Source organism: Gracilinanus agilis, chromosome 6, assembly GCF_016433145.1.
Source record: "Gracilinanus agilis isolate LMUSP501 chromosome 6, AgileGrace, whole genome shotgun sequence".
Classification (NCBI taxonomy): domain Eukaryota; kingdom Metazoa; phylum Chordata; class Mammalia; order Didelphimorphia; family Didelphidae; genus Gracilinanus; species Gracilinanus agilis.
Window position 1 is genome coordinate 74,288,592 of NC_058135.1, and position 24,542 is coordinate 74,313,133.

Genomic DNA, 24,542 nt, shown 5'->3' on the forward strand with positions numbered 1-24,542 from the left:
TCTCAACCTGACCACAAGATTTTATGAGTAATGTTCTTGTTACCAGAATTTAGTCAAGTTAAATTGTAAAACTGAACAAAACACACAGCATTTTCTTCTTCCTGCCCCTGTATTCTCTTAATGATATACATTTCTTGGAAAACAAAAAAGAATATTTGACATGTGGTTTAATAAAAATGAACCATTCCTTAAAAAAAAAAAAAGTCATGTTATATTCTCTTCTTTGGAAACCGGGGCCTGGGAAAATTGTAAGAATGAGATCTACGTATCTTCAAAGAGATGTATAAATCACCTAAGTTTTACTCCTTTGGTTGCCATGATGCCTTCTGGATGTGGCTGATTTCTCAAAGCTACCAATATAGTATTATGTTACATTTTATTAGAGTAGTCTTGATGCTATCATTGTGCTTAAAATAACATTTTTTAGAGTCTATACTTGAAAAAACACACAGTTTGGTGCTAAGATGCATTATCTTAAGTACCGAAATATAGACAGAAATATATTTTGGAAAAATTAGGAGACATTCAGAATATTTGTGAGAGTAGTTATTAATCTGTGAATGTAAGTTTGAAAGTATCATTTTTCTATAAAAGCATGCTCTCCATTGTCTTATTCTGGTGCTTTTAATTAAAATCTCTATTTTAATAAAGAGTTTTTAGATTTTCAATTTCTTTTTTTGGATAAGATCTGTTATTGCCTATTGTCAAATGTTTAAGATTTAAGATGAGGGAACTGAGGCCAAGAAGAGGAATAAGTGTCTTGCCCAAGTTCACTCAGTTAAATAAGTGTATTTAAACTCAGATCTATGATGAATTCAAGTCTAGAGTTTTATCCACTGTACTACTTGGATGCCCTTGAAGCTCAAAATCTTAATAAAATTTCATTCTACAGAGAAATGATCTCTACAGCTGCTTCTAGCTTTCAATTCTACAATCTTGGCAGCTTCATTGAATGCTATACGTGTATACAGTTCCCCATTCAATTATTCTCATTTTGAGCTTTGTTGACCCTAAAATTAGATTGAATTAGTTAGGGATACCCTTTTATAGAAGCATAGTAGATTAATTTCTTCCTTGAGATTATGTAATTTAGGTAGATAGTCTTCTCATAACCAGATGGTAAAGATAGATGAGACAAAGAAGAAAGTCAGATACTAAATGGGAGAGGGCTAAGCCCTGGATATCAATTCATATGCCACAGCTAGGTGCCACAATGGGCAGAACACTGAACTTGAACTCAAAAAGGTCTTAGTTCAAAACTGCTCTCTGACATTTACTAGCTGTGTGACTCTGGTCAAGTTGCTTAACTTCTATGAGCCTCAGTTTTCTCAACTGTAAAATGGAGTTATAATAGCACCTACATTCCAAGGTTGTTGTGATGATTGGATGGAATAAATATTTGCAAAGCACTTAGCACAATGCCTGGCACAAAACAGATGTTCAATAAACGCTTCTCCCTTCCTTCCTCCTTCCAAAGGTTGTTGAGAAGATGAATGTGAGATTTTTGAAAATCATTTTGAAAATATTGAAATGCTATGTAAATGCTAGCTATTATCATACTCATTAAAAGAATTACATATTTTAGTGGACCGCAACCTCAATGTAAGTCAACAGTGTGATACACTAACCAAGAAAGCTAGTGTAATTTTACGCTGCATTAACAGAGGTATAGCTTTCCTAATCAGAAGATAATAGTTTTAGTGTTCTTGGTCTTATTTAGAACATGTCCGTAGTATTATGTTCAATTGGGCAAGGAAGACCCTTTTAGAAAGGACACTGATGTGCTGAAGCTTGATCAGAGGAAGGCAATCAAGATGATGAAGAGCCTCAAGGACATGCCATAAACAAAGAAACTGAAGAGACTGAAATAGAGAAAAGTAGGCACATACAAGTATTTAAGGGATCATCATGTGGAAGAGGGGTTTGATTTGGACTATTTAACCCCAGAGATCAGGACCAGGAGTAAAGAATAGACGTTTCAAAGAAATAATTTTAGATTGTGTTTTACAAAACTGTCACAAGAATTAAAGTTTTAGTTCTCCAATGCAAAATTAGAATAATCCCCCTCATCAAAAAAAAAAAAAAAAAAAAAAGTCTAGCCAAGGTATTATTGCCATCTGAAATGTGATAGAGCAAAATATAGGCCATTTACGTATGGACTCATTGACTCCTGAAGTCCCTCCCAACTTGGAAATTCTGTGATTTTTTCCCATAAAAGTTCATCTCACAAAATATTCTATGTTAAGGAGCATTTTCTACTTACCTATAAATTGACAAATGCAAGCAAAAGGCCAACAAAGGAAAAAAAAAACTTTAACACATAATAATTCTTTCTCTATCCATACCCAACTATTTTCAGACTTCACTAAATTTCTGATATCCTCCCAAAATTCACATATAGTCATTCTGATGCTACCAAGTGACAACTCACCTTGACAACATTTTTAAAATGTCTTTCTCCTGGCACACACAGAGGGAAGACGACTGCTTTAGATGTCAAAATTATCAATCAGTCTAAGTACTGCACTTTGAGACATAGCTGCTTTAACTCTTCACTCTTCTTACCAGATTCACTGCTGAAGCAAATAATCAAAATCATTTCCATTTTATCTTCCTTTTTTAGATACACCACTGAGGTGACTACCTAAGTCTATAAGAGAAATATAATGTTCTGAGGTCCATAGATGTAAAAGATGCTTTTGAGGTCATAGAGTCCAGTTTGCTCATTTTACATAAAAGGAAATGGAGGCACAGAGAAACTAAATAATTTGTACATGATCACACAGTTAGAAAGTATCTGAGATGGGATTTGAACACAGATTGCAAACGCAGGGCTCTATTTGTTATACCAAGCTGAGACTCATGAAAAGTACTGTGAGACACTTCAGTGGGAAGAGGTCATTAATGATTGGTGGGTGAGAAGGGGGATTAAGAAATAGAAATGAAAGAAAGTAACATCTGAGTAAAGTCTTGACTATAGGAAAGAATTTATATCAGATGTGAAACTGGAAAAGAAAAGAAAGACATTCCAGGCAGAAGCAGAAAAACCCAGGGCTTAAAAGGAGACTGTGTGTAGTCCAGTTTGGCAACTCAGTTGTATTATAACAAGACCAGAAACACAGTATGTTACCAGAATGTGGTGGGCCTTGAATGTCAGAAAAACAAACTGAGCCTTTTTTGGTAGGAAATAGAATACTCTTTTTTTTTAATATTTTACTTTTTAGAAAAATTTCCCATGGTTACATGGTTCATGTTCTTACTTTTCCCTTCACCACCCCCTTTGCTCCCCCATAGCTGACACGCATTTCCACTTGTTTTAACATGTCATCGATCAAGATTTATTTCCATATTGTTGATAGTTGCATTGGTGTGATCAAGGAAATAGAGCACTCTTGAAAAGTTTTGAACAGAGGAGTATCATGACTCTTTAATTAATCAGAAGAAATATTTGAAGAATGATTTGGAGGAGAGAGATTTGTGGTCAGGAAAAGGTTAACTGATTAGGAGAATATGGATAACTAGTTACCAACTGGGAGTCTTTTTCCTATCAATCCATCCAAGAACTGGACTCTTTATTCACTGTCCCTAGAACATGCCATATTGATTTTTACTTTTGGAATTTTGTTCATATAAGCACATCATTTAGAAGTAGAAGAGATGCCGAGGGTCATAAAGTTAAATTTGCTCATTTTGCAGATAAGGAAACAAGCAGGGAGAAGTTTCAACTTGCCCTGAGTCACACAGTGAGGTTGGAAGTGTTGGAGATGGCCTTCAAACTTAAGTTTTCCTAATTCCAAAGCCAGTTCCCCTCTACTATATCACTGCCTGCTGTGTTGAAGCCAAACTAAATTATCACTTGCCCCCTCACATTAAGCTCTGCTCTCCTGATCTTGCAACTTGGCTCACATTGTTCTATAGATCTACAATGACTTTCTCCTTGTGGCAGGTTGAATTTCTATTTGTCATTTAAATCTTAATTTAAATATCTTTTTCTCCAGGAATGCTTCATTGATTCTCCTCCCCAACAATTGCCAGCAATAACCTTCCTCCTCAGAACTTCCCTGGCACTATGTATAAAATATTTTATATCCTAAATAGTTCTGTGACTTTACTTTCCCTTTCCTAGTCTACAAGATCCTAGAAAGCAGGATGATTGTATGACTTAATGAATCTTTTTTCCCCAGACTGTTACACCTGCAGGCATTATTTACACAGCCTACAATCTTTTTGCAGTGAGTGCTTAAAAAGTAACTGGTGTTGTCTCATATAGACAAATACATTAGCAGTCGTGACAATGTAAATTCTTTACATTTAGAAATTGGACTACATAAATACCAAATAAACATCACATCAAATCATTTCTGTGTTTGTAGCAATGTCGTACGCTGGTCCTACGAGCTTTCTGCTCTTTTATTTTTCATGATTACATAGTAAGATTAGTTTCCTGAAGTTGTAAAGAGACAACCTTTGGGGGTCAGCTAGATGGCACAATGGATAGAGTTCCAGGTCTGGAGTTGGGAGGACTGCGTTTAAAAACTGGCCTCATATACTCCCTAGCAGTGTTCCTGGGAAAGTCATTTAACCCTATTTGTCTAGCAATTGCTCTTCTGTCTCAAAGTTTTTACCAAGGCAGAAAGTGAGGGTTTAGAATAAAATATTCTTAATTCTCACATGAAAATAGAAATTTTTATTTCGGAATTGGTATGGTTACAAAAAAATTGTTCTTGTTTTCCCTCCTTTATTATTTTAATTTACAAATTTCTTGCTGAGTTTTATCATTGACCTAATAGATAAGTGATGGGCAAACTACAGCCTGCAAGCCAGATGAGGCCCCCTGAAATGTTCTATCCAGTTGGGCAACATTATTCCTAATTTGATGAATACAATGAGTAGGATACAATACAATGAAACTTCGAAAGAGTTGCCTTAGAAACAGACTGATAGATGAGCATTTCCTTTCCTTTGGCCTCCTCTTTAAAAAGTTTGCCCATCACTGTAATAGTTTATTATACCACATTTAAAATTAAAAGGGGGAAAACTAGGCAATATTCAAAACCAATACAGTTTAACACTTACCTATTTGTAACGATAATCTTCCCTTATGGTTAGACTAAATTAAAAACAAAACAAAACAAAACAAAACAAAACAAAACAAAACAAAACAAAACAAAACAAAACAAATCCACAGACTCAGTGAAGGCTAACTCCAGTCATAACACAAAGGAGGGAAAGGATATTTGGCAAAATCCAAAGCCCTTTTGCGATTCGTGCTTTCGTTGTTTTATATCAAGTCAATAACTTTTATTGCCACAGTTAATTTGTCCTCAATAAAATTCAGATTTAATCTCTTAAGGAAAAAGATTTATGAAGCACTCAAGAAAAGAGCTTTTTGAAAGTAAGAATTCTTTCAAAGAATATTTGATCATAGAAATTGGAAGGAATCTCAAACATATGGGCTGAATTTGGGGCACAAAAAAACCTTAAGCTTCAGAAGCAAAGGGAAAGTGTTTGTTGGACTTATGAGGTGATATATATGTCTATCAAATTCCCTAATATAGTGAGTTTTCTTTTATATGAAAAATATTAAGAAAAAAACAGTTAAGCAGAAATTAACTTGTATCTTTTAGTATGTACACCCATAATTACCCCCCTTTACAGCAAAAGGAATTATATTTCTTCATCTCTGGGATGATATTGCTCAAACCCTCACACTTTAAACTAATACAATATGGATCACAAAGTAAAAGTCACCCAGGTTTATACATTCGGGCTCTCAAAAATTAAATTAAGGATATAGGATGTTAATAACATATAATCCAGTGTGTGTGCATGTATGTGTTTTCTGAAACAATTCTGTTAAGCTAAAAATAATAACAATGCCTGCAAGCTACATATTGACTTAGAAAACCCAGAAATGAACATTATGTGTGTTGAACTATAGTTTAATTTATTTATTTTGTTAAAAATTTCTGAATTACTATTTAATCTGGTTCAGGTCCACTCAAGTGTATTACAGGACCTGAGCATATTACATATAGCCGTAAGCAAAATTATTTTATCACCTTAATATTTTAGCAGTGTTTTTTCTTTTAAATGTGATAGTAAACTATGTATTTCATAATATGCATAAAAGAGATGGAATTTCAATGGTTATTTTACATTCATCATTAATTTTTTTATTGTGCAAAGTCAAAAATAGAATTAACTCATGAATATCCAGATTGACATAAACAATGTAATAATAGTTAATGATATTCATACTTCCTTCAGTGGAAAAATTTAGTGAGTGAGTCTAAGTAATTTTCCTACATATTTCCATTTATTTATTCCTCTTTCAGTTACTCTCATGATTTTTAATTATCACCAAAGATAATTAATACCATCAAAATAATTAATCTATGAAATAGCTTTCAATCCTTAGCCTCCAGAATTCAATAAACCTATAAATCTATGTCATATCTACCATCTTTGAACTATTTGGTGAATGTCAGTAAATTCTGCTACAGCAGTATGAGAGTTTGATAATGTTTTCAACTTCCCCATTAGGAATGAGATGAAAAGGTTATTGTTTTACCTTGAGTGATTTAATTAAATTCTTAAATGATATATTATTAATGAATTTCATAAAACCTGTATAAATATATTGTGCTGTCTGAAAGCATGGGACGATTCTCAAAAGTTTATCCGTATATTTTGTTTTCTTATCTTAGGTTTTATAAATATATATATATTTATATGCACACATTATCTCATTTAATACTTAGAACAACTCTGTGAAGCTGATGCTTGGAAAAAATTAGGGTCACATTTAGTAACTGTCGGGAAATAAATTTGGGTCTTCATAACTCTTATCTTCTATACTACCTTGATTCCTTAACATAAAATGGGCACACTACATGAAAGGGTATCCAAATAATTAATAATAAGATAAATAAAAATCAAAACAATCCTGAAATCTTACCTCAATCCTTGTGGCAAAAGATGGGAATAGTCAATGTTGGGGAAGGGTTATGACAAGATAGGCTTACTAATGCATTATAAGTGGAGCTGTGAATTAGCATAACTATTTTGAAAAGCACTTTAGAATTATGTAAATAAAATGAAACTGCATATACACCAAAATATTTATATCAGGACTTTTTGTGATGACAAAGAAATGGAAGCAAAATAAAAGACCATTATTTGTACATGAGCATAATGAAATATTATTGTGCAGCAAGAAAAGATAAATAATATCAATACAGAGAAACATCAAAAGATGTACATGGTCTGATACAGAAGGAAATAAGCAGACCCAAGAAAATAATATGTAAAGTAACTACAATAATGTAAATGAAAATGACACATACATATAATTTGAAGTCATTATTGCTTCCCACACTGAAGGAAAACTATATTATAATGCAAGTTATTGAGAAAAAGAGAATTAATATACATAAAATAGATTCTTCAGAAACATAAAAAGTTGCAAAATTACTAAAAACAATCATATCTTAAAAGAAGAGATATGAAAAGACACTCCTAATCATCAATTTATAGAAATGGGAGATACACAACTGCTGCACATTTCACATGGTTTCAGACTTTTTCAATATATTACTTATGATTTTTTTTCACTTCTGTTTCATACATCACCTGCAAAATATTATTTGCTCTATGGGATGGTTCTCTGGCAAGAAAAGGGAGATAGGAACTTAGGAAAACAATGGTAATATATTTTTTTAAGTATCAAGATTAATTTTAAAAAGGGAAAGAAATGGCTTTTAAAATTATATAGAAAACTAGATATTCTTATTTAAACTGAAAATTCAAGTTTAGAAATATGTGCTATGACAATTAAGTCTACATGTTGCCTTCTATCTAGCCATTTTGTTTAGAATGGCTTTTACCTTTTTCTCTTTAGGAATTGTTTCCGCCCTGATATTCTATGCTTTGCTATTAAGGAAGAGGGAAAATCCATCCCATTGCCATTTTTTGTTTGTTTGTTTACTTGTGTATTTGTTTTTAACTACAAAAGGAGAATAACAAATTCCTCATGCTTCAAGGAGGGGAAAGTAGAGAAGAGGATCCATTCTCTTTAGAACTCCAGACAATTTGTTTCACCGTTTTGCTTTTAAGATGTGTAAAACACATTTACCACTAAATTGCTATTTTCTCTTTCTTAAGGTCATTTTCCAATGCCATGAAATTCAGTTTGTAGCTCTTCTTATTTCTCACAAAAGCAAGCTTTGTAAATCTCTTATTCCACTGGACAAAGACTTCTGAAAAGTGATTTTAGTTGACAGTATTTCCATCCCTCTATACAACTTTTTGAAAATTAAGTACTTTTTAAGGCTCCAGTTAGCAGTATGCTGCTGTGTAAATAGTAAATCATACCAGCTTTTTTAGAACCACAAATATCAATTTATTTCTCAATACACAGACATAATATTTGGTATGTATTTAGATATATCTTTATGGTTTAGTGGATAGAATACTGGATGTGAAGTCAAGAAACATCCAAGTTCCAATTTGACTTCAGATATTTACTCATGCTTTGGAGTTCAGCAAATACTTGAACTCTGTGTACCTCAGTTTCCTCATCTTTAAAATGCAGATGATAAGAGCATCTATCTTCCTGGGGCTATTGTGAAGATAAAATGAGATAATATTTGTAAAACACATTGCAGACATTAAAACACTCTATAAATGTTACATTAGGTTACTATTGTTATACACCCTTACATCTTTACACTCTTGGACTAAACAGATGCATGTATGTACTTTTATTTACTATTTTTTTCTCTCTTGTAGATAATGTATAGAGGCTTCTACATCAGTCCTTGGTCTTGGCTATATTCAAAGAAGCTTATTTCAAATTTGTGTCTCCTGGTCTGCAGACTTCCAGTTTTAACTTTTCTGTGACTCCATATTCCTTTCTTACATGCCTTGAAATGGTCACATGAACTCCTGGGGAGTGGTATTTGCACCATATCACCTTCTATTCACTATGGCACTTTAGAAGACAATATTCAAAAGCAATTTTAAAACATTTTTTTAATTTAAAAAATGAATCTTGTTGTGAAGGTTCGAAGAAGCTTTCGAACACTGATCCTTCTCTTAGCCACATTCTGCTTGGTGAGCATTGTCATTTCTGCTTATTTTCTCTACTCGGGCTACAAACAAGAGGTGACACTGACTGAAACCACCGCAGGGGCAGAATGCTCTGACCCCAAACTTCTACCCTATCGGTCAGTGGAATTGAAGACAGTCAAACCTATTGATACATCGAAGACAGACCCAACAGTTCTCTTATTTGTGGAGAGCCAATACTCTCAGCTTGGTCAAGATATCATAGCCATCTTGGAGTCCAGCAGATTTCAGTATCATATGGTCATTGCTCCAGGCAAGGGAGACATACCTCCTCTTACAGACAATGGCAGAGGGAAATATACTTTGGTTATCTATGAAAACATTTTGAAGTATGTTACCATGGACTCATGGAATCGAGAGCTTTTGGAAAAATACTGTGTGGAGTACAGTGTTAGCATAATTGGTTTTCATAAAGCCAATGAAAATAGCTTACCGAGTACAAAGTTAAAGGGCTTTCCCCTGAACCTTTATAATAACATGGCCCTAAAGGATTGCTTTGTAAACGCTCAGTCTCCTTTGTTGCATATTACCAAAGCACCAAGGGTTGAGAAAGGCCCTCTGCCTGGTGAAGACTGGACTATTTTCCAATTTAATCATTCAACCTACCAACCTGTTCTCTTAACGGAGTTACAGATTTCGAAGCCCCTTGCAGCTCCCTTGTCCAATACCAATCTATATGCTACAGTGATTCAAGATTTGGGGCTTCACGATGGGATTCAGCGTGTCCTTTTTGGAAACAACTTGAACTTCTGGCTGCACAAACTCATCTTCATAGACGCCATCTCTTTCCTGTCAGGGAAGAAGCTCACATTGTCCTTGGACAGATATATCCTCGTGGACATTGATGATATCTTTGTTGGCAAGGAAGGAACAAGAATGAATGTGAAGGATGTGAAGGTAAGGAAAAGCCAAAAATAAAGCTTTTTTTTTTTGTTTCACTGGTATAAAATATATTCATGAGACATAATTTGGAGTCAGCTGCTACTAGAAACATATTAAAAAAACTCATGAAACAATTAGATTGGAAGGATTCGACTTTTTTTTAATCTCTCTTGAACCAGACACAACTTTCTCTCATAGCTTTTTCCTGTACATATTCTTGGAGAGAAGCAGCTGTACCCCAAACTCATAGAGATCCTTGAATCTTCTCTTTTGCCTTTATTTGTGCTATCTGCTCCTTTCGAAGAGTACCCTTAGGATCTTCTGTGTCTTCCTTTATTTTTATAACCACCTCATTCAGTTGGGAAGGGTATACTATATATATCCAGATGGTTTTATCAATTGATGGTCATAATTTTTTTCTGTACCTAGCTGAGATTGATAATAGAACAAGATAGAAATCCTCCCTAACCCCCTGCAAATGTTTTAGAACTTCAACTGCATAAGCAGCCTTATCTCATTCGCTCCTTGAAAAAAAAATATTAAGGACCACTTATATGAAGTGAATTATCCTAGAGGTACTGAGGAAGAAACAGAGATAAATTAAATATTATCTCTATCATTGAATATATTCAGAATCAAAATGGATGATAAGACATATGTCAATGTCTTAGATATGTTGTGTCTAATAATATCATAATATCATAAAATAGGTTCCAGAAAAGTGCTATGAGATCAGCTAAGAGGAAAGAGATCACTACTGGCTGACTAATAGATTATTGATGAAAATGTTTTGAAGAATGCTACCAAGCACTCATGAAGTCAAGACCTTTTACAAGAGAACCATCTGGAATACAGTGTTAACATAATCAGTTCCATAAAGGCAATGAAAATAACCTGCCAAGTATAAAATTAAAAGGCTTTTACATGAACCTTTAGAAGAACACAGTCATTAGACACTGCTTTGTAAACACTTGGTATATCCATTGTTTCATGTTTTCAATGAACCCTTATCCTGCTTGGGTATTAATAGAGGAAGTAGTAATTGGAGCTGGTTTTGAAGGATCCCAGTTATTTTATCATTATGAGGAACTCCCAGTAAGGGAATCCCATCTTCCAATGCAAGTCACCAACTATTCTACATCATATATTTTTAGAAATTTCCTGGGACACTGAGAATTTGTATGACTTGCCAATGGTAACACATACAATGTGTGTCAGAGGTAGTACATAAATCTAGGTTATTGACTTTGAATCCAAATTTATTGTTCATTATGCCTCTTGCCACCATAAGATTGGTGGACCCTTCAATATGGCATTTTGTTGACCAATGAAGTTTTAAATCTGTATGTGACATGGCCCGGCTTATAATAACCAAATGCCATGAAAGGAAAAGGTTGCACTTAATTTAAAAAATACAAAACAAAAATGATTACAAGTTGGATAGTGTTTAAATATTGCTGGGCTATGCATTAGGAGCCATAAGTAAGATTTATCATCTTTGTCATTAAGAGCTTACAATCTAGGTGCTTTAGAATATTTGGTACTATGGATGAGTCTATGATTTTATCCAGTACATTAATGCTTATCATATCTCTCCCAGCCTCTCTGATTCTTTTTCAAGTTTTCTCATATAACTTCTGTAAAGGGTCTACCTTATACCCACGAGGTCTCTTTCTGGTTCATTAATGATTTAAGGGTACTATCATGCCCCTTGAGTGATTTCTATGATCTTCTCATTCTTATTGCATATTTCTTCACCTTCTTTTATGGTCATCTATATTTGCAATAATGTACTGCCTAACTTATTTTAACGAAGTTGTCCTTAGTGAAACCACTAAAGCTAGCTTGCACCATCCACACTTCTTTCTGTTTTTTTTTTTCTTTTTTTTGTATGGTTTGCAATTTTAATTCTTCCAGGATGATGACACCATCAATCACAGCCACAAAGCATTAACAGTAACATATTGTGTCAACAAAATAGTTTTTGGTGACAGTAAGTAGCTTGGGATCACCACTTGATTAGACTTTTTTATATAAAACCAAACCCAATCTTTTTTTCTGATGAATTTTAGACAAAATTCTGTGCCTTTCAGTAGTATCTAAGTGACATATATTTGTTGCTTTATTTACAATCTTCCTAGATGAGAAAAATAGTCTTTGTCCTTGAGTTAATTGCTTTATTTTTCCCTGATTGTCAATCAAATATATACTAAATGTAACCAAGAATAACATTCAAACCTCAAACTATCTACCCTTTGGCAAATAAACCAGATGAAAGCCTTATACTCAGAGAATCATAAGTTGTGAGCTGAGAAGGGCCTTCGAAGTCATCTAAGCTCTCATTTTACAGGGAAGGAAGCAGACTAGAGGAAGTAATAGGATTTGTTCAAATTATTAAGTGGCAAAACTGAGATTTAAATGTAAGTCTCCTGACTCAAAACATAGTGTTCTTTCTCTAGCTTCATACTAATGATCTGATTCTTCCTTCTCTCTCAAGCTACAATATGATCAGTTTCCAAATATTGTTGATTTTAAATTCCTCTTCATCTCTTATGCTCTTTCCTTTATTTTCATACTAACTGACACCATTCCAGTTCAGGCTCCTTTCTTCTCTTACTCTTTTATTGGGAGAACCATCTAAATGTTCTTCATCATTCTCTGCTCTCACCTTAATTCTCAAGAGTTGATGTGATAACTGTGTTATCTTTTAACAAACTATAGAGTAAATCTATTAGTGATTGAGGTTATACAAACATCAACTTCTATCAACCTTGGTCTCCTCAACTCTAAAATGAAGGAATTAAACTAGATAGCCTCAGAGGTCCCATGTAGCTTCTAGACTTATGATCCCATTTTATGACCAGAAAAATTTATTTACTTTATTCCTGGCTTTAGTAATGACATGTAATAATTTACCTGTGCCCAAAAAACACTTTTGTAAATCAAGTTGGATTTGTCTATCAAAGTAAGTGCTATACATAATATTTTGGGCATTTCTCTAAATATTTTATATTTTCTTTACCCAAAGAATCTGAATACAGAAGTATTATGAATAGATATGTTTCTGAACAATCCAGTTGATCTCCCAATACACATTCTGAATGGCACATTAGCCATATAAGAAATAGACAAAAGTGTGAGGTGATGTTGGTGGTACTGTTCTTCTAAACTTTATTGGAAATTTAAGGTTTGATATTCAGGATTTTGTTCTCCATTTGCTTCTTGAAAATTAAAAAAACCTACCAATTTGCCCACAGTGAAACAATGACAAAGAAAATCTCAGCATATCAAGCAAGTCCTTCCTTCATTAAAAAAAAACCCTAGCCAAAATTACCTAAAATAATATTCTTAAAAGAGGAAGAACATAATTGGCCATTGATTGCTAGAGAAAGTGTGCAACTATTCAAATGCTCAGTTAACTTGCCTTTACTGAGATATACCTTGGTCACATCAATAAAAGGGACATTCACAGTTTGAAATGGTTAAAAGGTCCTTTAGTACTATCAAGATTCCAAGTGAGGAAATGTGGTGTTTTCCTTCTATATTGACAATATCCACATTTACTTTAGATCCATACAGTTGATAGCATGATAGCACAATGAATAATAGGAACTAGAGCTGGAAAGAAACTTGAAAGTGATTTGTCTAGTCCCCTCATTTAAGAGCTAAAAAAATTGAAGTTCAGAGAAGTTGTGATTTACCCAAGGTCAGAATGAGGGACAGAGCTTGTATTTAAACCTCAGTCCTCAGATTGTGAATCCAGGTCTCTCTCTCTCTCTCTCTCTCTCTCTCTCTCTCTCTCTCTCTCTCTCTCTCTCTCTCTCTCTTTATAGTACTACCCTAAAGTAGGCATATTTTGTATAGGGTTTGTAAATACAGTAGAACTCTTGTTATTGTGCTTTCTTGGGCAGCAGGAAGAGAAAACAAGTCATACCATAGGTTTCTCATGTTATAATTAAAGATACTTTTTGGTTTCCTTTTCTTTAAGGTGATCATGTTATACCCCTACTCAATAAACTCCAATGATTCCCTATGACCTCTACAGTAAATATAAACTTTTGGGTTTGACATCTAAAGTCATTTACAAACCAACTCAAAATTACCTTTTCAGCCTTATCAGGCATCATTTCCTTTCACTGTAGTCCAAGCAAACCTTTTTGTTCCCAGTATTACTCCTCCTCCTATTACTCCTCCTCCTCCTCTTACTACCAAAGCTACTAGTATTTATGTAGCATTTTTAGGTTTCCAAAGCTCTTTATAAGTATGTTATCCCTTTAAATCCTTAAATCAACCATGGAAGATAAGGGCTATTATCTGTCTATTATCAATGAAAAAAAACAAAGCCAAGAGAGACTAAAAGACTTGCCCAGGGTCATAAATACTCACAGAAATGAAGAATTAGAATTTAGGTAATCCCATCTCCATGTCTAAGATTTTATGAACTGTATCTATCACATTATATTTTCCACATGTATGCCCTCATAGTGGCTGCCACTCATCTCCCTTCTTGCTCGGAATACATATTTTCCCTCATTTCTACTAGTCAGTCTCTCATTTCCTTAAGGGTTCATCACAAGTTTCATAATTTGGCTTTCCATGAATCTCTTTGTTGCTACTAAATATTTTAAATATATTCAAATATGCACTTTTCCTCCCCGGATAGACTGTAGTCTTCTTGCAGTCAGAGACTATTTTTTGCTTTTGTCTTTATAGAAATGTTAAATTTTTTTATTGTTGATATGACTTTTGGAAAGTTTTTAAAAATCTTTTGTCTTTGGTTCCCAATGTTTAAAACTAAAATATATGTTCTTCGAGATCATTTCTACTTCTAAAGTTTACAGAAGATTGCATCTCTATGGAAACAGGGGAACTATTTGGAATACACCACACGCAAATGTTATTATAACAAAATGTTTTCTTCTCCTTCTCCTTCTTCTTCTTTCTTCTTCTTCTTCTTCTTCTTCTTCTTCTTCTTCTTCTTCTTCTTTCTTCTTCTTCTTTCTTCTTCTTCTTTCTTCTTCTTCTTCTTCTTTTTCCTTACCTTCCATCTTAGAACTGATTCCAAGGCATAAATGTGGTACAAGCTAGGCAATGGGGGTTGTGATGTGCCAAGGGTAACATAGCTAGCAAGTATCTGATTTGGTCATGGGACCTCTCATACCTATTTTTTGAAATGGGTCTCACCTTCAGATTACTTTAGATCAATATAAATCATGAGGTCACCCAAAGTTTTACATGCACATCTTAAACCTGGTTTACTTACTTAAAAGACTGGTCTACTTACATTTTTTCAAAGAAGTCAAAATTATGGATCATTTAGGATTCATAAAAAAATAGTCAACAATATCTTAGGCATGAATTGTACTCCTCCGTAGACAGATGTACTAAAATGTATATCATTAGTTGTAAAAGAAGAGACTATATGGCTTGATAATTGTCCTCTCATCATCACTCTTGATAAAGTGACTGAAAACTCATACTTTAATGACAGCAAAATCTTCACCTACTCAAATATTCAAATGGATCTATGATCACAATTGAGAGTCTTTTTTGCTTCTTCTTGAAATCTTAAGAACTTCACTGATACATTTAGATTTTCCCTTGTTTTGCCCTTTTCTTCACCACATGACTAATAACTTTTTGACTCATGGTTTTCTTTAATGACATTTCTGGTATCACTTCTCTTTCACAAATCTTTTTCTTGAATGTATTGGAGGATGCTCATAACCACCATGAACCTCTCTGTTGACCTTTAAGTGATTCTCAATTTCAGTTCTTCATAAAGTGTAGTGTTCCCTGACTAACAACTACACAACATGTGTAAAGGAAAACAATTCATGTTGCATGAAGTTCTTTATATACATTTCCTTGCTCTATATAACATATTGGTTAGCACCTTTTCTATTTCAGAATTTCTAACTATGATGCAAGTTGCTTTTGAGATATCTACAGCAAGTACTACATAGTCTAACTGTGCTGTGGATTAAATGATATCTTAAATTACTCTGAAAACTGAAGTGATGTGTAAGGAGCAAGTGTCAAGAGAAGAGGGGATCTAAATCTTCTCTGTTAATTATTTTGGCTAGAAATGATATTCTTCTCAACCTATTCCATCAAATGGCCTACTAAATGTGTTTTATTTCTTGATGAAAGTGCTCTTCAAAAACACAATGCTTTGGGAGGTAGAGTCAAGCTGTTTATAATTTATATTTTGCATTAAGAGCTATTCTTTGTGTCCATTATTTTTCAGTGAAAAAAATTGTAAAATAAGGAACTTTGAGAACAAAATTAGTTTCCAGGAAGAGATTAATTTCCCTTAGTATTTTAAAGCATTTGCTGTGTGAATCAGTCTTTATTTAGCAAGTGGACATTTACAGAATGTATTAATGTATCAAATAGGCTAACTAGTTATGAATAGAACATGAAAATTAGAGCACTGGTTAGTCTACCACAGTCTAGCTTAGAATAATTACTGAGAGGTACAGCAGTCTTTCAATATACCATGGGGAGAATGTAATTAAGTAACCATGAGTATGTTAAACTAAAATAGTAACCTGAGTAAGAAATAGGAATTTATGAGAAATGTTCTCAAAAATAGTATTCAATAAGACAACAGTACAATATAACATTTGTTTCAGATGTGAGGTGGCTAGAGCAAGACTGTCACAATGCAATTCTTTATTCAATTTCCCTAAAATCTCACTTCTTTCAAAGAATTATTTAGGTGTTTCAAAGTCTCAATGAAATTATAGAACTATTTTCTAATTGTTCAATGGATCTCCGTTGTTTTTCTTTAAGAATATTGCAGATGAAGTCTGGGTAATTAAGTCATTGGTCTGCTTTCTTGTAAGCCTTGTTCAGATAAGCAGTTAGAGGCTTTTATGATTTTGTGATTTTTGTTTGAAAAAAGTCTACATGTATAACTAAAAAAAATTAAATGGCTACCAAAGCAGCATAGCTCTGGTGGAAAAATCGAGTATAATCAGAAGTCAATGATATCATTATGGAAGATGGCAACTTAGATTGTACATTCTGGAGGAAGTTACTTGGGAACTTTGAGTTTGAAAAATCTATTTGTGAGCATATATATTTCAGTTTAATCTTATTCAGCAATCCTATATTTTTAAATAGATTTTTCTATTAGATTTCCCTTCTTCTCTCTATCAGAAAACCATGCCTTATAACAAAGAATTTTTAAAAGAAGAAAAAAATAGCAATGCTGATAAACATAGCAAAATGATATGATATATTGTCCAATATTCTATATTTGTAGTTACCCAAGGTACGCACATACATACACAAACAAACATACACATCTCTTTAAAGAAGTTTGAAGGAGGTGTCTCTCTTATCTCTTCTTTTTGACCATCTTTGTTGGATATATTTTCATCATAATTTGAATTGTTCTGTGTTTATTCTTTCCATTTAATCTGTTTCAGTGTTGAGCATATTATCTTCTTGGCTATGATTACTTTAATATGCATCACTTGGTTTAAGTTATTCCATGCTTATCATTATTTATCAAATTCAAATTTCTTATAGCAATGTTGTATGCTATTATGTCCATGTACCATAGCTGGTGAACCATCCTTCAATCAATGGGCATCAACAAGGTTTCTAGTTCTTTGCTCCCATTAAAAGCATTCTTATAAATATTTTGTTTTAGGGGCCACTTTCTATTAGTAAATAATATCCTTTGGACATATGCCCTTTAATTTAGTCTCTGGGTCAAAGGGCACTAGCTTTATAGTGACTTTATTTAATTCAAAATTCAACAAATAAGCAATTTTGGTGCGTGGTGTCTGCCTAATATTGGTCAATACTTTAAATATAAAATGTTTTTCCCCCTTTAGCTTGACACAAAATATTTATCTCAACCTTAAACAAGGGGCCTTAAACATGGTACAGGGGATAGAATATAGACCTAAAATGAGAAAGATGAATGGAAATCTAGCCTCAGAAAACCACTACTTGTGGGACTTTGGGCAAATCCTTCATTTAACTTCTAGCTGCTTTGTTTTCCTGATCTCTAAAATAGGTTGATCTACCTGGTTTGTTATAAGGATATATTGAGATAATATTTGTGAAGCCATTAGCCAACCTTAAAATGAATATAATAAAATATAAATGCTATTATTGTTATCACTTGTGTTCTAGACTCAAGTCTTCTTTACTGAATACTGAGTCGCATTACTCTACCTAGAAAATAGTGATGTTAAACATTTATGTATTACATAATTTCTTATTGTAACTAATTTTAGTTTATGGGATCCATATTTCTGAAAGGGGTTCAAGCTGCATCACAGAATTCCATAGTGCCCCCCAGAACTCTAAGGGAGGGGGCAGTTAAAGGCAATTGGAGTCCTGGTATAAAAGCCAGGTCACCCCTCTTGCAAGGAGCTGGACTCTGCTCTTGCCTCTGAGCAGAGGGACAATCTGTGTAGCTCTGGACTGGGAAATTCAGTCACTGACAGCCAGGGGCTCCTTTACTAGCTAGCCACAAAGATAGACCTTCAAGTAAGATCACAGTCTACCTTCAGTTTAGCAATTTAGGTTTTAGAATCAAGATTATTTAAAGGTTTAGGAGTTCAGCCACATGGGGGGGGGGATGTGTTGTTAGCCTGCAGTTAACAGTTTTAGCCAGATTACCTTCCCTCCTCTTTCCTTAAACTGACTACCTTCTCCTGATCCCTGAAATCATTAAATACATTTAGTTTGTGAAAGATAGAGTTTGCATACAGTTAGCTGGGGATTATACTTACTACCTTCCTTTCATCAAGCCAAGTATTTCATTTAAGGAGGGGCTGTAACTGCCTTTGCCCTGGGGACCTGTGGTAAGATTTGCTGAAGACTTTAACCTTACATATTTCCATTCTGTGAGAGAGTAATTCAAACAAAGAAAGTTATCATCACAAGGGGTTTAGTCTCTATCCACTTACCATTTTGGCCCAGAAGTTATCAAGCTAGAATATCCTCCATAACCAGACAGTTAACTGATTTCCAACTGCTTACAGGGTGGAGGGAGGTGAAGGAGTACTCCACAGACTCCTGCCCCTCCCATCCAGTCAAGTCTACCTGTTTCTTCAAAGACCAGGGATAGGGAAGACTTCTTTTGCCATCTTACAGTTTCCCTAATCCTACAGGTCGCCTTAGGGAGAAATGCCTTCCTCATGTCTGATTTCCTAAATCTCATTTCCCTTTATAAGAAATTCCTATTCCTTGAAATAAAAAATGTAAGACTGAAATGAAAAGACAATCCTGTGTTGTTTGGCATTGGTCTGGCTTTGATATCTTTTATATTCTAGGACTTTACCACATAAAAGTTTTGTCGGTATGGCTTAGAGGATAGTTTTGATAATGATAACATATTGGAAATTAAGACCATTAATGAAAATCATCTAATGGTTTGTAATAAAAAATTATAAGGGAGAGGGAGAGGGCTGAATAGATATTGTTTTCAAGGATATGAAATAGTTCTCTAACTCCAATCAATTACACAGTAAAAAGAATAAGGCTTTATTATGAACAAAAAAGTGGATAAATGAAGTACATTAAAGAATTTCATTGTTTTAAAGGCCTTGAAATATCCAGATTCTTCAATTATCACCGCTCTTTCCTCTTATTTACTCAAATTTAGCTTTCAGGATAATGTAAGCTGAAGGTATTCTTTCGGTATTATATTTTTAATTTCATGTCTAAAACATTTCTTTGCACATAATTGGTAGTTGATAAATATCTGTTTTATTGCATTTTCTTGGATGTATTTAAGACTAAAGAAATGAATGGGTCTCTATTACCATGTCAAAAATATCTATTTTATTGAGGAAAACAGATTATAGAAATTATAATTGTCAATTTTATAGTTTTTCTCCCATTAAATTTGACATACCATTTTCTTCCATCAGAAATTCAAAGGCAGAATCATGCCTGATGAATCTGATTTGAAAAAAAAAACTATTCTTTAAAAAAAGTAAAAGTTAGAAAATAACTTTTGAGCTGTTTAATTTTTTCAATCCTTTAAATAACCTAAAGTTACTATTTCACCAAAATTGCTAAGCTATAAATTCATAATATGAAGGAGGTTTAGGGGGCTTCAGAAATAAATAACTAAATACAACAAATAATAAAAAAGTGTTTTGTTTTTGGTCATCAAATCCTTTATTTGCTGCTGATTACAACCCATCTATTCTTTTTAATTCTCTCCAATTTTTGCCCTTTCTTTTTTCTTGTGTCCTCCAACATGGTAGAAATATTTCCCTTAGAATTTTAATATTTTTTTAATATCAATATGACATTCAAGCTATGTATCTATAATTTCTTACTCTTAGCACATGATTTTCTTTTCTCTTTTTTGGGGGGAAGGTTGCAGTGGGACACATGTCCTTGAAGAAACTTTTTAAACCATTTATTACCATAAGTGATTTTTGGCAATGTGTGTGACTCTACTTTTATGTTACCAAAATTTTGATTCTGTAAAGTTCATGAATTTATAGTCACACAGTGTAAGTGGGAAAATGTATGTTATAAAGATGGGCATCAGACCAAAATATCGGGTTATTAAAATATACCAATACTTAAAATCGAATACCTTTTCCCTAGTGATATCTATGGATAAGTTCAGTAACTAAATTTATTAAGACTTTTTTACCCATTTAAATGATGTCTCATCATAAAATGCAAATGTTCTATGTCCACAATGTATCAATTTATACTACACACTTCTAAAATATGTTTGCATTTATACCTATTTAAGCTCCAAAATGTGAGAATAAAAAGATTAATAGATGTGGATGTTAAGGTCAAATACTGATGATATTGGTCAAGACTTTTAAAATGATGTTTGCTAAGTTTTAAGTGATTAGCAACAAAAAAATTATAGACCCCAAAATAAATTGTCACATGACATTAAGAATTAAAGCATTGTTTTTGAGAAAGATTGTTAACTGTATTCTGGGGAAAATCAACCTATGGCAAAAAAGCAACATGTCCAATGACTGTGCAGTGTTAAATGTGAGTACATTTTAAGGATAGGGAAATGAAGTTTTTAATTTTTCAACTTCTAAATATTTTTTAAAGGGTTAGTTTTGTGGAAAGCCCAAGCATGCTTTTCTAAGCATCATTTCTCTTCATTTGAGGACTGGATGTAGTTCATGTGAAATATAATCTGTATATTTATGATTTGTTTGTATATAACTCTTCAAAATGACATTTTTAAAAGCTATTTGATGTCCAAGAAACTTTATGAGTTTTTCTCATAAATCTGATGAATCCATTTTTCTTTTCAACAGGATTTTGCATTTCACAAAGCTCCAAAGGAATGGGAATAACAAATAAATAGACTTCTATGTTCTCACTAATTTTGGCCCAATATAACTTTTTGAAAAGTCTTAGGTAGGATAGAAATATATTCTGCTGCGCATTTTTATTATTCTGACTTAAAAGATTAATTTATCACAAAAGGACTTCACAGATAAGTTACTTAAAATTTAATACAGGTAAAGGAAAGGGGTGAGATTTCTAGATGAATATCAAGAGCAAGGCACCTCTTTCCTTCTTTATGTACCTTCCCATTTGTAGTTCCCCCTCTTCTCACTTTTCACTTTTATATCTAGTCAAGTATACAATTATGTAAAAACAGTATTCTTTTAGATTGAAAGCAAAATAGTGATAAAAAGTTCAAGTAACTTCAATATCCGAACTTTTTTCTGCAACTTATACCCATTGCTCTAAAAAGAAACAAAAAACTTCCAATTGTTAGATTAAAAGAAAAATCTTCCTTGCAGATTAAAATTGTACAGCAAAATCTCATATCATCTATAAATACCCATATGACAATCCTTTCCAAAAAAAATTACTTTACATGAAAAGTACATCATACTCCCTTTGTATACTATTCGTTTTTATTCATTAATTAAAAAATATATCCTCTAGTTAATCCTTTTTTTGACTTAAGATTATGTAGATATTGATCACTCACACCCCTTCCTCCCATTATGATGAGAGGGGAAACCCAATTTAGGTTCATAGAAGAGGTTCACTTGATGAAAATACTGTTGATAGCAACACTATAGATCATTATTTTTATATATTGGCCCAACTAAGTTGTTTCACAAGGACCTGAGCCAGATTCTGAATATTTGTTACCTAATATTTCATTAAGTTCACATAAATTATGTGTTTGAGGTTTTAAAAACTAGATCTTAGCATATTTTGATTGAAAAATGATGTCTATGTATGTATAGCTTTCTTCATTTATATTTTTTTTTAAATGCCTCTACTGCTGAGTCAGTTCATTTATTCCTAATTAGATGTTTGGTGGTACTTAAGGAAGATTAGATTGGCGATCTCCCAAAATAAAGTTGCATTTATTTTTTTTTTTTACTAAAAAAAAATGCATCTGAGATCCCTCGGCCTCTCTCCCTTTTCTTGGAAATATTCTATTATAAATGTTTATGAATTTGAACTTTTTGAGATTTAGAATTAGAGGTTGATGACTGAATTTTGAAAATCTGTGCATTAGGGGGCAGCTAGATGACTCAGTGGACTGAAGAAAGAAGATATTCAAATGTGACCTCAGACACTTCCTAGCTTTGTGACTCTGGGAAAGTACTTAATCCTCAGTGTTTTGCCATTACCATAGCTGTGTGACCCTGGACAAGTATTTAATCCTCAGTGTCTAACCCTTACCATTCCTCTGCCTTGGAACAAATAAATAATACTAACTCTAATTCAGAAGGTAAACTTTTATTTAAAAAAGCAAGAAAATCTATCAATCACACTAATTTCACTCTGCCTTAGACATTTATTTATTCCAAATTGCTGAAGCATATATTTATTCTTAAATCTTCATCACCTTTACCTTAGATTTTAATTTGGCATGAAAATAATCCTCTCAATATTGTCTCTCGGGTTTTCAACTTCCAGAGGATCAGGGCTCTCTCACTGCTCTTCTCTGTGTAGAGATTCAGTCCAGTGTCCAGTAACCAAGCCAAAGTTTAAATACTCATATATGATAATGAGTAATTAAGGAAAACTCTTTAATAGTGACAGGTGTTTGTCAGAATGATGACCAAATATGGTACCTTCCTGAGCCATGCCATGCCCTCTATACCTAATTAAACCCTTCTCTCAATCTTACATTCTCATTTTGAGCACTTATTTCAATTCAACAAATATGTAGTAAACATGTATCTTTGAATTTTGGTCATTTCTGTATATTCAGAAGGTTCAGAGTTCCTGCAGAGTACAATTTTAGACATTGCCTCTATAATGAAATAAAATCTAGAATGGTTGTTGAAGTTGAAATACTTCTGAAAATGTTGTATTGACAAGAGTGCAGCATTTATCCTTTTATCTGACCAGAGAAGTCTGTCCCCCTGGTACTAATGGCTACTAATATGAAAATGGGGGAAAAAAATTAAGTGACCTTTCCAAAATTCAGTGTCTACTAATAAGCTTTGGAAAAAAACAAAGGAAATAGATTCCCGCATTGTGAAATGGCATGCGATTGAATATTTTAGTAGAAAAACTAGTTCCCCTGAATGTAGAGAGAGTCACATAATTATTTCCTTGAAAGACCTTGGTAAAGCAGTAAACATATCACAGAACTGTCAGATATAATGCATTTCCATTAGTCAAAGAATTACTTACATTACTCTACATATGCTTTTGTCAACCAAACCCCAGAGGAAAGACAATTAGGGCAATAACACAATTTAATATCATCATCATTATTCAAGCTGTTAAAAAAAACTTCACAAAGTGACATCATTTATTCAGGTAGATGAATAGATATGGAAAGGTGAAAGTATGTTCCCTCTCATCATTTTAGATGAAGCACAATGACTTCCTGGTAAGTCAACTGGTTGGATTTTCTCGAAGGATTAAATAAAGTTGCTTCAACTCAATACAATTTAAAATATTTAACAAGCACTCACAAGGTATTAGACTATTAGGATTTTCTTTTTTTCATCTAGACCCATGATTTCATCAGTACACAAGAAATCTGTAACTTAGAGTTGCCATCGTTACCTGAGGGCATGGTTCAGTGAATAATCTGTGGTCACACAACTGGTAAGTTTTTGTGTGTCAGAGACAGGCCTTAAAGGTATGTATTACTGACTCCAAGACTAGACTTTTCTCTATCACATTCAATGGTGCTCCTATAAGTCCTGGGGAGAAAAAGAAACCTAGCCCAGGTCAGGGTTGTGTTGGTAAATGTTCAACAATTGCCTTTCCTGGGAACAGAAGGGGAAATAAAAAACCCATGATACACTTCTGAATTCAATTTTCATTTTTACCATTTTCTTAATAACTTCTTAAAGCATAGGTAAAGATACAAAGAGACTAAGAATCAGAGACAGAGATGTATTCATTTATTGTCTTCCCTAACAAAATTTAAGTTCTTTGAAGGAAGTTTCATTTTTATTTTTGGTATCCCCAGTACTAGGCACACTGCGTTTCACATGTAGATGATTAGCAAGTATTCATTTATTGATTGAGAGGAAAACACATTTCAGGACAAGGGT

The 24,542-nt window shown here is 33.3% G+C and overlaps 1 protein-coding gene across 1 annotated transcript in view; it reads left to right on the forward strand.

Annotated features, from left to right (window-relative positions):
* Nucleotides 1–9,048: 9,048 nt before the first annotated feature.
* LOC123251912 (bifunctional heparan sulfate N-deacetylase/N-sulfotransferase 4) overlaps nucleotides 9,049–24,542 on the forward strand; it is a 349,513-nt gene continuing 334,019 nt past the window's right edge. The window contains exon 1 of the mRNA XM_044681239.1: nucleotides 9,049–10,029. Within this exon, the coding sequence (XP_044537174.1) occupies nucleotides 9,049–10,029 (981 nt within the window). The remainder of the gene's footprint in view (nucleotides 10,030–24,542) is intronic.